At 50.2% G+C, this 11183-nt stretch overlaps 4 protein-coding genes across 8 annotated transcripts; 1 reads left to right on the top strand and 3 right to left on the bottom strand.

The window, feature by feature from the left end:
* Positions 1 to 139: 139 nt before the first annotated feature.
* On the bottom strand, positions 140 to 1197 carry LOC131669776 (uncharacterized protein KIAA1143 homolog). The gene is made up of 3 exons (XM_058944903.1): positions 1022 to 1197; positions 556 to 688; positions 140 to 466 (listed from the first exon to the last, which is right to left on the bottom strand). Exons 1-3 carry the CDS (start codon positions 1133 to 1135, stop codon positions 300 to 302), a joined length of 414 nt encoding a protein of 137 aa, XP_058800886.1. The 5' UTR covers positions 1136 to 1197; the 3' UTR covers positions 140 to 299.
* Positions 1198 to 1692: 495 nt separating this feature from the next.
* Positions 1693 to 6413, bottom strand: LOC131669686 (PH and SEC7 domain-containing protein-like). Of its 5 annotated transcripts, none has more exons than XM_058944749.1 (8): positions 6030 to 6413; positions 5209 to 5313; positions 4898 to 5128; positions 4560 to 4826; positions 4210 to 4479; positions 3184 to 3423; positions 2475 to 2865; positions 1693 to 2134 (listed from the first exon to the last, which is right to left on the bottom strand). In XM_058944749.1, the coding sequence occupies exons 1-8, from the start codon at positions 6222 to 6224 to the stop codon at positions 1818 to 1820; spliced, it is 2016 nt and encodes a 671-aa protein (XP_058800732.1). In that variant the 5' UTR covers positions 6225 to 6413; the 3' UTR covers positions 1693 to 1817. The 5 variants fall into 5 exon arrangements, with proteins under 5 accessions (XP_058800732.1, XP_058800734.1, XP_058800731.1 ...); XM_058944751.1 differs by having other exon boundaries at positions 3184 to 3417; XM_058944748.1 differs by having other exon boundaries at positions 3184 to 3426; positions 6030 to 6410.
* A 1194-nt stretch (positions 6414 to 7607) lies between these two features.
* Positions 7608 to 9152, bottom strand: LOC131669689 (uncharacterized). Its single transcript, XM_058944755.1, has 3 exons — positions 9030 to 9152; positions 8100 to 8763; positions 7608 to 8033 (listed from the first exon to the last, which is right to left on the bottom strand). Exons 1-3 carry the CDS (start codon positions 9150 to 9152, stop codon positions 7906 to 7908), a joined length of 915 nt encoding a protein of 304 aa, XP_058800738.1. The 3' UTR covers positions 7608 to 7905.
* A 302-nt stretch (positions 9153 to 9454) lies between these two features.
* Positions 9455 to 11081, top strand: LOC131669671 (uncharacterized). The gene is made up of 4 exons (XM_058944720.1): positions 9455 to 9649; positions 9714 to 10010; positions 10076 to 10528; positions 10767 to 11081. The coding sequence occupies exons 1-4, from the start codon at positions 9455 to 9457 to the stop codon at positions 11079 to 11081; spliced, it is 1260 nt and encodes a 419-aa protein (XP_058800703.1).
* Positions 11082 to 11183: the final 102 nt, after the last annotated feature.

Here is an 11183-nt window from a genome sequence, read left to right as displayed (position 1 = left end):
AGATAAATGATGCAGGAATTAAAAATTTCATGATATGCTAAATATAGAATTTGGAGTACCATACATGAATAAAAGAAATGTTAATAAATAAACAGCAAAGCACCTGTCTAGACTGGTTATGTTTTATAGAAGAATTTCATCTATTACTTTTTTCTAAACGGTTTTATTACATACAATACATAAAAGTCTGTTATTCTTTTATTTTGTCTAGATATATAGTTTAATAACATAAAATTAAGTTTTATATAAATCAATATTTTAATTAAGTATATTAAAATTACATAAATTAATGTACAAAATCATTCTTCTTCCTCGTCATCAAAAGATAGCAGAGACTTTTTAGGCTTGTCTTTATTTCTTCTTTTTACTTCTTTTGGATTTGACGATTTTGCTGAATCTGTCTTTTCAGTATTTTTTCTTTTGAATGTTACTTTTAGGGTTAAATCTGCTTTTTCGACTTTTTCAGCTGAAATAAAAATACCAATATCCTTTAGAGTTTAAGATGAATATCCTTTAAAATAAATTTTTGAAAGACACTATTAGATATTCGTTTACCTTGTTTTTTGACTGTTGTTAATAAATCTGCTTCTTCCTGAGTCAGGTCACCATCATTCATAACAACTACAGTGGGTTTTTCATCTTCTTTGTCTTCACCATCTTCATCTGTAAATTTAGGCAACTCAGCTTTCTACAAAAATAAATGGTAATCATAAAAACAACTGTCATTGTTATTCTGAGTCTGTTTATTGTATAAATTGTTTTGAAAGTTCCAAAAATATTTCACTATGTTAAGCACATATTGTCCTATAAGTTTCTTTCTACAGTCCAAATGGTAATTTAATTAATTAGTTAGAACCGAAATAACTTTACTATTAAAATTTCGACTAAAAACAAACTCTGGAATGCGAAAAACGTGTGCTTATCCCGGTTAAGAAATTTTGGAAAGACGCAATTTATTTCATCAGTAACACTGGTGTTATCCTTTAATTTTTTAAATAGGTTTTGACATATAAATAATCACCTTGGTATCGACGTTTGGTCCTTCCACGTAACCAGCCGCTATTTTCATACGCGTAATGAACGCTGGTTCTGCTGGTTTTATATAATTTATGTTATGCTTCTTTTTAGAATTCATTTTTTATTTATAAGTTCAACAATTATAACCTAAAATATCAGTGTCGGAAGAGAAGAAACAAATACACGACTGCCGCAGAAGTGCCAGGAAAAGACAGTGCTACCATCCGTGAAAAAAAAACAGTGTTACCATCCGTGAGTCACTTCGGGATGCGAATAAACAGAGGGAAACTACTTTTGTACTTTGCCGATAAAACAAGAATCTACTTCGAAGAATTATTAAATTGATGTTTATAGAAATTTTACATTTCAAGCAAGATCATTTTTTTCTTGATAACCTATGTTCTACAAATAGTTGTTAAAATTATGCAACATGATTCTCATTGCGCATAACATGCTAGTAGGTTTGCTGTTTGCGAAAATACTCTGACACTTAACGATGACGTGCTACGAAATAAGCAAGCAAGTGCTGCCTGTTAATCGATGTGGCCACTGTTGAAAGGATTTTAAGATCGCAGGAAGGACAGTTTCGATCCGTCAAATGTGAGCGCTTGAAAGCAACGTAATCTGATAAAGAGCTTTAATAACAAAATGAGTCGGCAAAATTAAACAACGCAGTCTGTAAAGCATTTTATTCCAATAGATACGTACGAATAGGCGTTATACAATGTACAATGTACAATAAAAATTGGCAGTACAGAAAAAACGAAATAACATTAATGGTGAAAAAGAAAAGGTCAAGTTCACAGCCTAGTGATCTCGGATCCGTTGACCGAGTTACGCTGCTTTGTCGAGCTGGACCTGCGATGATGTCCACTGCTCTTGTGCTGCTTCTCCATTTGGACCGTGACGAAACGAGGATTTGGTCCATCGAGGCATTCGCAGCTTAACGTCGCGTCCAATTCCCCGGGGTATATCGCTGTCGTTGTCGTTGTAATTAGTAGGCTTTCCGTGGATTTCGTCGGTTGGAAGTGGCTGCGGCTCGAGTAAATTTGCGTGCCCGTGGAGCGACGCTGAGACGACTGGGACGTCGACGTTTTCGCCCGATGATGGGAATTCCCTGTAACGGAAAATTGCCAATTGAGCGCGGATGTTGCGAGGGGCAGCGAACGAACGTGAAAATGAGCCACCAGCAAAGTTCTTGCAGCGACCTCGAAAGTTCTTCAATTCGCTGCAATAAAGTTGCTTGGAGAAAGAAATGGATGTACTTAAATCGAGAATATTCTTTTTTCCGAATCGAGAAAAATGTTCCGAACGAAAGACAATCATTTTGGCAATGCGTCAAATTTAAGAGCTTTCTTTCTGTTAGCGGAGCTTTTCTTACTATATATCAAATAACTTTGAACTGAAAATGCCAAGCAAAAGAATAGCGCTGGCAATACGAAGAATGCTCAACTCACCAGTTTTGGCGGGTCGTTCGGCACTATGAGTACTTTTGGCGGTGTCGAGGTAGCCGTAGCCGAAGCCGTAGCCACCGAAGGCTTTGGTGGTGAGATTATCCCAGGACTTGGGCTTGGCGTACTGCAAGCAAGGCGGTGGTCGATGCTGGACGTTCGGGTCCCAGTAGAGAGTGTCGGTGCTCAACGAGGTGGAACACGAGGCGACCGTTTGATCGCCACCAGTTGACGACATTTCGCTGCTCGCCAGTGAATGCAAGCTGTGACCCGATGCTCGCGTGCATTGGCTGTGCTGTTGCTCGCGCTGTTGCTGCTGTTGCTGCTGTTGCTGCTGTTGCTGCTGTTGCTGCTGCTGCTGCTGCTGCTGCTGCTGCTGCTGCTGCAGATGGCGATGCTGAACAGAAATTGATTATTTTTTTTAGATGAGCGGAGCTCATAGAGTTGGATTATGCTTGGCAAAAAAACAACAAACAACAAACAAACAAGGAATACGAGAACGTGAGCTTAGTCGGGGAAAAAGCTGCAACTGAGGTCCTCGAGAGACAATGAAAACAAATGTCCCGAATGGATTGTTACAAAAACACAGCATTTATCAGGATTTCGTCATTTCACCTCGCGAATGAACCTACGCAGGACATCCAAGGTCCGGTAGAAGCACATTTCTCCGCGGGCCGAACTACTTTAAAGAGAAGCATTGGCAAAAGCCGCCTACCCATACTTGATGCTGATGTGTCTGGGAGCCCTGCTCGTGTCTCGACCTCCGATGCTTGTCTCGTCTCCGTCGTGTTGGCACGCAGTTCGGATCGCAGCACGGACTTCCTGCCAAATCGTAAGCGTCCAGGCTGCCGTTATCGTTTGGCCTCTCGCGTCGTCTTGCACTTGATATACATGCCACGCACAGATTCCGAGCGCTCGGGTACAGAATTCTATTCTCCGACTGCTGCTGCTGCTGCTGCTGCAGTGTAATTTACGATGCAGTGACAATCTTATACCTTGGTTTGCTTTTCGTTTTAGATTTTTCAATGAATGGTTTATGCGAGTGCACTTTGCATTGGCCGCTCGTCATATCTTTTAAATAACTCGTTAATGACGTTGAGTTTGAATCTTATAATGTATATGATGAGCAAGGATGAAAAACGCCGTGTGACAATTTCTACAATTTGAATTGATTAACAACTGCACTGCAATTTCCCTGTTTGTTATTTTTTAGCAATGAAGCGTTTTATCTTCGATTTGTTCTTAAAAAACATAATTTAATAGAAAAAAAGAAAAAAGAACCTAAAAAATCCTTATAAAAACAGCTTCAGAAACTAGTGGATAAAGAACTTTTTCAAAAATTCCGAAAATTCATAAAATTTCTTTGTAAGGTTAAAAATAGCAATTTTCCAAAGCTTTTTGTAACAGCCTCAAAGTTTTTCAAAAACTGTCATCAGCGATCGTTAATTTTACTGAGAATTTGTTAGTTTAAAATAAAACATTTCTCCGACTCTTTGTTGAGAACAAAGAAAAGAAAAAGGAAACAAACTTTAGAGCTGACGAATCTAATACGAGAACGAAACGACCTTGGATGAGGAACGCCCAAGTGAACTTACGTATTCGGAGCTAATTACGCTGAAAACTTTACACCAAAGTGCTCGCAAGCGAAGCTCGCGTCGCCAAACGATCTCAATCGTATACTTTCTCGAGCAGCTGATCGGCATTCGTCGTAGATAGTAAGTTCGTTAATTGCGCAACTCACATTTTTACACTGCGACTGCTGAGCGGACTTGGCATTGGCGTGCGACGACGCTCTGTCTTTGCTCTTGGATGGTGTGCTGTTGCACAGGCCGTTAGCTTGGTGGTAGCTGTGCCTCGAGGAGGTGGACGTGGCCGTGGAGCCGGCCGTCGCCGCCGACTCCACCGAAGCGTTGGACAAGAAGTGGTGATGGTCGCTGCGCGAGCGCGGTGGTCCTATCGCCACCAGGCAGGCGGTGTTCCGCGGAATGAAGTACGAGCGGCCATCGGCGTACTGCGCGACAAACGATCGCGAGGCGATCCGATGAGCGACCACGGCGAGCTTACGAGCCTACGATAAGGGCGTCCTCTCACCACGCTGTACAGCAGCAGATGCTCGGTGGAGGAGGCGGGCCGACAGCACGACTGCGCCCCCGCCGATGGGCCCAGGCTGCTCGCCGAGGCGATCGGCTCGACGAGCGTCTCCACCTGGGCGCTGGGGTGGCGCTTCCTCGCCGGCAGCGAGTGCGTCTTCCAGCGGCCCATCAGCACCGAGCGCTCGCGTTCGCACAGCCGCTCCAGCTCGGCCAGGCGGCTCTGCAGCGCGCGCTGCAGCTCGATGTAGCGCATGTGCAGCTCGACCTGTCGATCGTTTGTCCCGTTTCATACGGCTCGGCGATATCACGAGAGCTCGCGCCCGCGCGCGCGCTCACCTTCCTGACGCAGTCCTTGAAGCAGACCACCATGCGCATCCTGGCGTCGCAATTCTTGATGAAGTTCACCAGGCTCTTGTGGTCGGCGCTCTCCATGTCCTGCCCGTTGATCGAGACGATCACGTCGCCCTCCCGCATGCCCGCCTTGAACGCCGGCCCGTCGTACTCCACGTAGTCCACGTAGGTGAGCATCTCGATCTCCTGCTCGCGCTTGTAGTGGATGCCGTAGCTCTGCGACCAACCAGTTTTCTCTCTCGCGACGAAAGCTCCGACCTCGCGCATATCTCCAGCCGATCGTCATGCATACCCACCTGCAGCGTGAACCCGTACGTGCCGTTCTTCTTCTCGACGATGATGGTGCGCCTCCTGCGCTGGTCGTCGCCGCGCCGGTCCGGCTTGCTTCGCTCGAGAACAGCCTGCGCCGCAGCAACGAACAGCGCATTAGAATCGCGAGCCCCTCGCTCGCGAGGCGCGCGCGGCTCTCACCCTCGCCGGTCTGCCAGATCGAATTGCTCGACGGTGCGCACCGCGAGGCTTTTGCGCGCGCAACGAACGGCGCGTCGACAGCTCGGAGTTATTAGCAGCAGCGAGCAAAAATGCCCCTCCGTCGCGTGTCTCGTGTAATTAATCCACGTTGCGCTCTCGTTTTTCCTTTGTTTGTGGGAAATCCAACACGCGCGCGTATTTGGTCGTCACTCGAGCGACTCAGGCGTTTCGTCTCGGACGGCTCGTGCCACGTAGCTGATAATGCACACGCGTCGCACGTCGACCGTGAGTCGCTGCTTACTGGTCGTACGAGAGATGGGAGGAATTGGTAAACGAACGAGGAACGAGCGGCAGACAATGTAAATTGTACAAACCTGGCGCCGAGTGTCATTGCCCTCCTCTTACATTTCGTTGTTATCGTTGTTGCTGTTGTTTCTTTTGTTAACGTGTCGAGATGAAAAGGTAAAATTGTGAGCGCGATCTAGAAAAGAGCGATTAGCGTGCGGTCGTCCCGGTCTTGATTTCCGGCAAACTCGTTGCGCAGAGGAGAAAGAGAGAGAATCGAAGATAAGAATTCGGCCGACTGCCAAATAGCCCCAACGATATACACACGAGCACACGCGCGCGCGCACCGAGAGACGTTTACCCTTTCGACGAGGCTGTTCCACTCCTCGTCGTCGCTGAGCTCGATGCCCAGACTGTTCCTCGCCGAGCTGGTCGACGCCACGGACTCGTCATTCGACTGTTGCTGCTGCTGCTGCTGCTGCTGCTGCTGTTGTTGCTGTTGTTGTTGCTGCTGCTGCTGCTGTTCCTGTCGCTGAGGTGAGCCATTCATCGCCATTCTCGCGAGCTGCTGTTCTGCCCCGTCCTGACTACATCCTGGTGACGACTGCCCAGCGACGACTGAGGCTATCGCGAGATGCAGAGGCACGCAGGCGCCGGAATATCGGCCTATGGGGGCGCCGGCGCAGCACGACCACTCTCCCCCCCTACGCAGCTCCAGGGGTTGCGCGTAGCCGCGCCGGTGCCAACGACCCGCAGGCCGAGCTTTCGCTTTCGATGCTGCTGTTGCTTGTTCTCGCGGCGCCAGCTGTGCGCGCGCCCCTTGCGTATTCCTCCGTGGGATCAAACGAGTCGCCGTGAGGGCTTGACGACGTCGGCGAGCCGCGCCGCGATCGAACTGAGCGCTTTCTTTTTCTGCCACGCGCGCGCGCGCATCCCGTTAAAGACGCAACTGCCGAGGGGACGACGAGCATAGCTCGAATTGAACGGCTTCGTCAGCGCGCGTGGTACATTCTTCGAATGCCTCGCCCCGCGAGCTTTGGCCTTTCGCACGTGAGGAGCGATTAGGCAAACGTCCAGACAAAACGAAAGTCCATTGCATATCGCGCCATCGCTTTATTCAGCATCTACAGACTTTATTCTCTCGTCACTTTTTTTTTCTTTTTCCCTTATTCTTCGTCTCGGGTGTCAATTTATCATCCTCCTCGTCCCTTGAGGGTGACAGTCGAGGAAGCGGAGGAGGCTTCGGCTTGGGTATCGGCACGTTCCTAAAAGCAGCAGAGCACCAAATTCGAACGAGCGAGCTTGCTTCTCCTCACCCTCCCCCATCTAACCAACGTTCCACTTTACATAAAGGACATCTGGACGCTCTGGGTGTTTTTCTCGTGGCTGACCTGCAGCCAGACGTTGGCTTGCGTGCGCGGCACCGGGAAATACTCGTCCGGTGCACAGCAGGCTTTCAGGTCTTCCAGTCGTTCGTGCTCCGCGAGCTTCCGCTCCCATGCCTCGTCCCACTCAGCCTGTCGCTCTTCCTCCCACTTTCGACGCTCGCGCAGCTTTTCTATCATCTCTTGCAAAGCTTTTGCGCTCTCCTCCTCCTCGCTCGCTGACTTTCTCCGCTCGTTCTTCTTTGGCATGGTTTTACGTTTTTTTTTTTATTTTTCGTTGTCGTCGTTAATTTTGAATTGAAAAACTGAGGATTTAGATGGCTTATGAGTCCCAGCGAGGTTATAGGAATCTTTGCTGAAATAGGTTAGCGGGTTAAATGTGACATTAAGGAAACAAAAGATTAAGGCAGGAAATAAAATTTTCGAATATTGAAAAGCTCGTCTCAGGTGTATTGGAGCTTCAAAGTAATCAACAACATGTCAATACATAGCAACTTAACAATTTTTTCCCCCCATAAATTACAATACTTGGCACAACTCACCATTGCCCGCACGCACTCTTCCAATCGACATACTCGGTATTCTCAGGCTCGACTTGAGACGTAATTTTCAAGCGATTATTCAAATCGTATCCGCCGTATCGGCAATGAGACTTCGTTTTCTGGAACGACAATTATGCAAAGCACGCCTGCTGACGGTCGATTTTTGCAGCAAACTTCTCAACGACTCGAGCGGAAGGCAACTATATCGCCTGGAATCGAAGCCACGCCCGCGTAAGTGTTACGTGAAAATAAAAATTGTCATCGTTGTTCTCTCAACCATGTTGCTCGCTGTCGCGGCGCGCGTCATCAATCATTTGCCACACGAGTGCGGCGCGTCATCTTTGACCTCGCAGCCGCACTGCCTGGTGACCGTCACCTCGGGCCGCACCTCATGTTTGCTCGGGCAAGCTTTGGCTCCGCGAGCCTTGGTCGAGCAACCTGCAAGCGTCCTCCACGATCAGAAGCACTTAGCGGGGCTGTCGCGCGATCGCTAGCAAAGCCTACTGTTGGCCGCGGACTTGAGCGCCCGGCAGCACGGCCGCCTCGACTTTTTCCTCGCTCTCGGCTCCTCCTGGCCGGAGCCCCTGCTCCTCGGCTTGCCCTCGAGCCCGCAGCAACTCTTGGACTTGTCCTCAGGCTCGCGCTCGGTCGACGGCTTCTCGCACGAGCAAGTGGCGAACGACTCGTCGCACGTTGACGACACGCGCTTGCACTGGAACACCGGGCTCTCCGCGATGCCCTTGAAGAGGTAGGGCTTCTTGTTGTTTGGGTTCTGGAACTGCGTGACGACTTTTCGCCCGAGCTTGGACAGCCGAATGAACACCGTTACTTCGCCGCAGCACTGCCCGGTGGCAGTCGTGATGCGGAAGTTGTTCTTCAGCGTCGCGCACGGGTTCGGCGAGCAATCCTCCAACAGCGCGTTGAGCATATCGCGACACTCGATGCGATTGCTGCCGATCGTCATCACGTCGGGCAGGACGCTCGGCGGCAATTTTTTATATACCGACATACTAATCGGAAATGAGCACACAGGCGGCTTCAGCAGCTTCGACGGCAGCGCGAATAGGCAGGATTTTCCCCTGCGAAATACCTGGGCGTCGTCGCCGAGGCAGTTGCATTGGTCGGACGAAGCGTCTTGACAGATGAATATTGGCGGCAAATTTAGAATCTGAAAAAAGAAATCGTTGTACTCGAACGGGACTGACAAATGAAGGCGCGTGGTTGTCGGTCCGACTGGCGATTCGGACAAACAGTGCCTAACGCATCCGGCAGCTCTTTTGCGCGATCACTCGTGTGCTGCCGATCCAAGAAATTACGCGATCGAGCGGCGAACGCTATTCCTCTTTGTCGTAGCTTCAGATGTGTGGTGCGCGCGCGCAAAGTCTATCAGCGCAATGCATCCGACGACGGCGTACTCGTCGGCGAAGGATGTACCTTGAATTCGATGCAGGTTTTAACGTGCAAGCAGTCGTCCTGCATCGCCTGCACCGACGGTACGTTAACTCGGTCGATCAGGAATTCCAAAAGGAACAATTCCTGCGGTTCCGAGCAGCCCATCTTGCCGTGAAGAGCACTTCAACACGATAATTTCGAAGAAGAAACGTGCAAATTTTTATTCAGAAAATGACGATGAACATTGTTGTTTACGGAGCCGTGACTCGGGATTTTTGAAGTCTGCTGCTTGTAATCGCGTTTTGTTTCGCGTAATCTAAATTGTCGGGGTTATGGTCCGGTAACAAACAACAAGCCCGAAACACTTCAAAATTCCCGGTCGAAATTGAAATGCAATCGAGAACAAATTTTTAAAAAATTAATAAAAATCGTCGAGCGTAAAAAAGGGGACAAAAAAATAGCAAAACATGACGTCGGTGAAGTCGATGAAATCGATCACGACGACCACCGACGAGCCGCCGTTGAGTCAGAGCTGCTGCGAGCAATATCTGTTCCTCTTGGAACTCTACGTATGTCAGATCAAGAGCAACAGGCTCGCGAAGCTCAACCAGTGCTTTTGCGTGCCTACCACCGTCGAGTTCTCGTTCCTCAAGTTCAAAAAGGCACTCGCCGACGAAGGGACCGTCCAGCGGGGCAGACCCGTCTGATCGGCGAATTTTCCCGCAGGACAAGAGCCTGCGACTGACGCCCGTGGACCCGATGTTCGAGCCGCTGTCGGCGTTCGCCGAGGATGCCGAGCCGTTCTACGCGGGCAAGAGCGTGCTCTTCGCGCTGGACAGCGGCGTCGTGGCGAGCGCCTACGGCAGCGACTTTGTCATCAGGCTGGACGTGCAGAAGAAGATGCCCGACAACGTCAAGCCCGACGTGTGGGTCGGCAAGGCCGAGATCGACATGAGCCTGCACTTCGCCGCTCTCAGTAAGGAGATCATCGACAGCTTCAAGTACACGGCGGCTGAGATTCCGGTGGGTGGTGCTCCGTCGAGACTGCGCGTGGGCGTGCCAACGATCGCTCGTCGCCGTTTTCGTAGAGTCCGTCCAAGACCTTCGACGGCGAGGTGCCGCTGAGCTGGTGCGGCGAGGACTGCGGCAGCATCGACGTGTACGCTCGCATATCCGGCTACGGCCAGACGGTGGTAACGGAATTCGGGGCGCCGCGGCTGGACGCCTCGGTCTCGAGCTTCCTCTTCGCGGCCGACGACTGCGGGAACCGCGTGCCGCGATACAAGTGCCACGTTCTCGATCCCGACGCTTGTCGACTGTCCGACGTCTCGTCCAGCCAGGAGTGCAAGGTGTGCAAGCCGCCCAAGCTGCCGTGCGCGCCGTGTCGGGTCGGTTCCGGCGCCATAGTCGCTGTCGGCAAGGCCGCGAAGAGGGAGGCTCCTCCGCCGGCTGCCGCGTCGGCCTACACCAAGACCATTTGCAGTCCCATTCAGACGAGCAGGGGACCCAAGGAGCCGTGCGGCAAGGCCGTGGTGTTAAAGGTTTGATTAATCAAGTTGCGTGCTCCATGTCATAGTCAACGTCCATATTACGCTGAAAAAACCGCTTCTCGTCCGATCACCGAAGTGTTAAGCAGCGAATGGGTGACCACTTGGGAACCTCGCGTGCCGTTGACTTTCCTTTTTTTTTTAATTTTTTTTTAATTCCTTTCTAATGGAAAACTCTTTCAATTCTACGAGGATATTTTTCTCAAGCAAAGCGTTTCTGGGCGACGCGCAGGTCTCCGGTCTTCTGAACAATGCCTGCAGCGACGATCCGTGCAAGCCGTCGGAGCCTCGCGTGACCGTAGCCCCGGAAAGCGAAGCGCTAAACCCCGCTGACTTGAACAGCGACCCCGACCATGACGTGTTCATTCTGCGCATTGGCAAGAAAGGCCTGGTGGGGGCGGACGAGAAGTCGGACATCCAGCTGGAGATGCGAACCCCCAAGGGGCCCGAACGCCGACCGCCCGTGAGACTCGAGACAAGAGAGATGCAAACCGAGGAGGACAGCGGCAAGAAAGGCGCGGCTGGCAAGGGCAAGAAGAAGAAGTGATGGATCGGCCGAGTGAGATTTGTCGATTGAGATATATTTGCGCATTGAGTCACATCACTAGGCAATTCGTTCTCTATGACTCAGCGTGGCTGCTCCCGTGAA

This window comes from Phymastichus coffea, unplaced genomic scaffold (genome assembly GCF_024137745.1).
Source record: "Phymastichus coffea isolate CEN01 unplaced genomic scaffold, Cenicafe_Pcof_1.1 PCOF00096, whole genome shotgun sequence".
Taxonomy (NCBI): Eukaryota; Metazoa; Arthropoda; class Insecta; order Hymenoptera; family Eulophidae; genus Phymastichus; species Phymastichus coffea.
The sequence above is the reverse complement of the archived record's forward strand: the minus strand, read 5'-3'. Positions and strand labels throughout refer to the sequence as shown.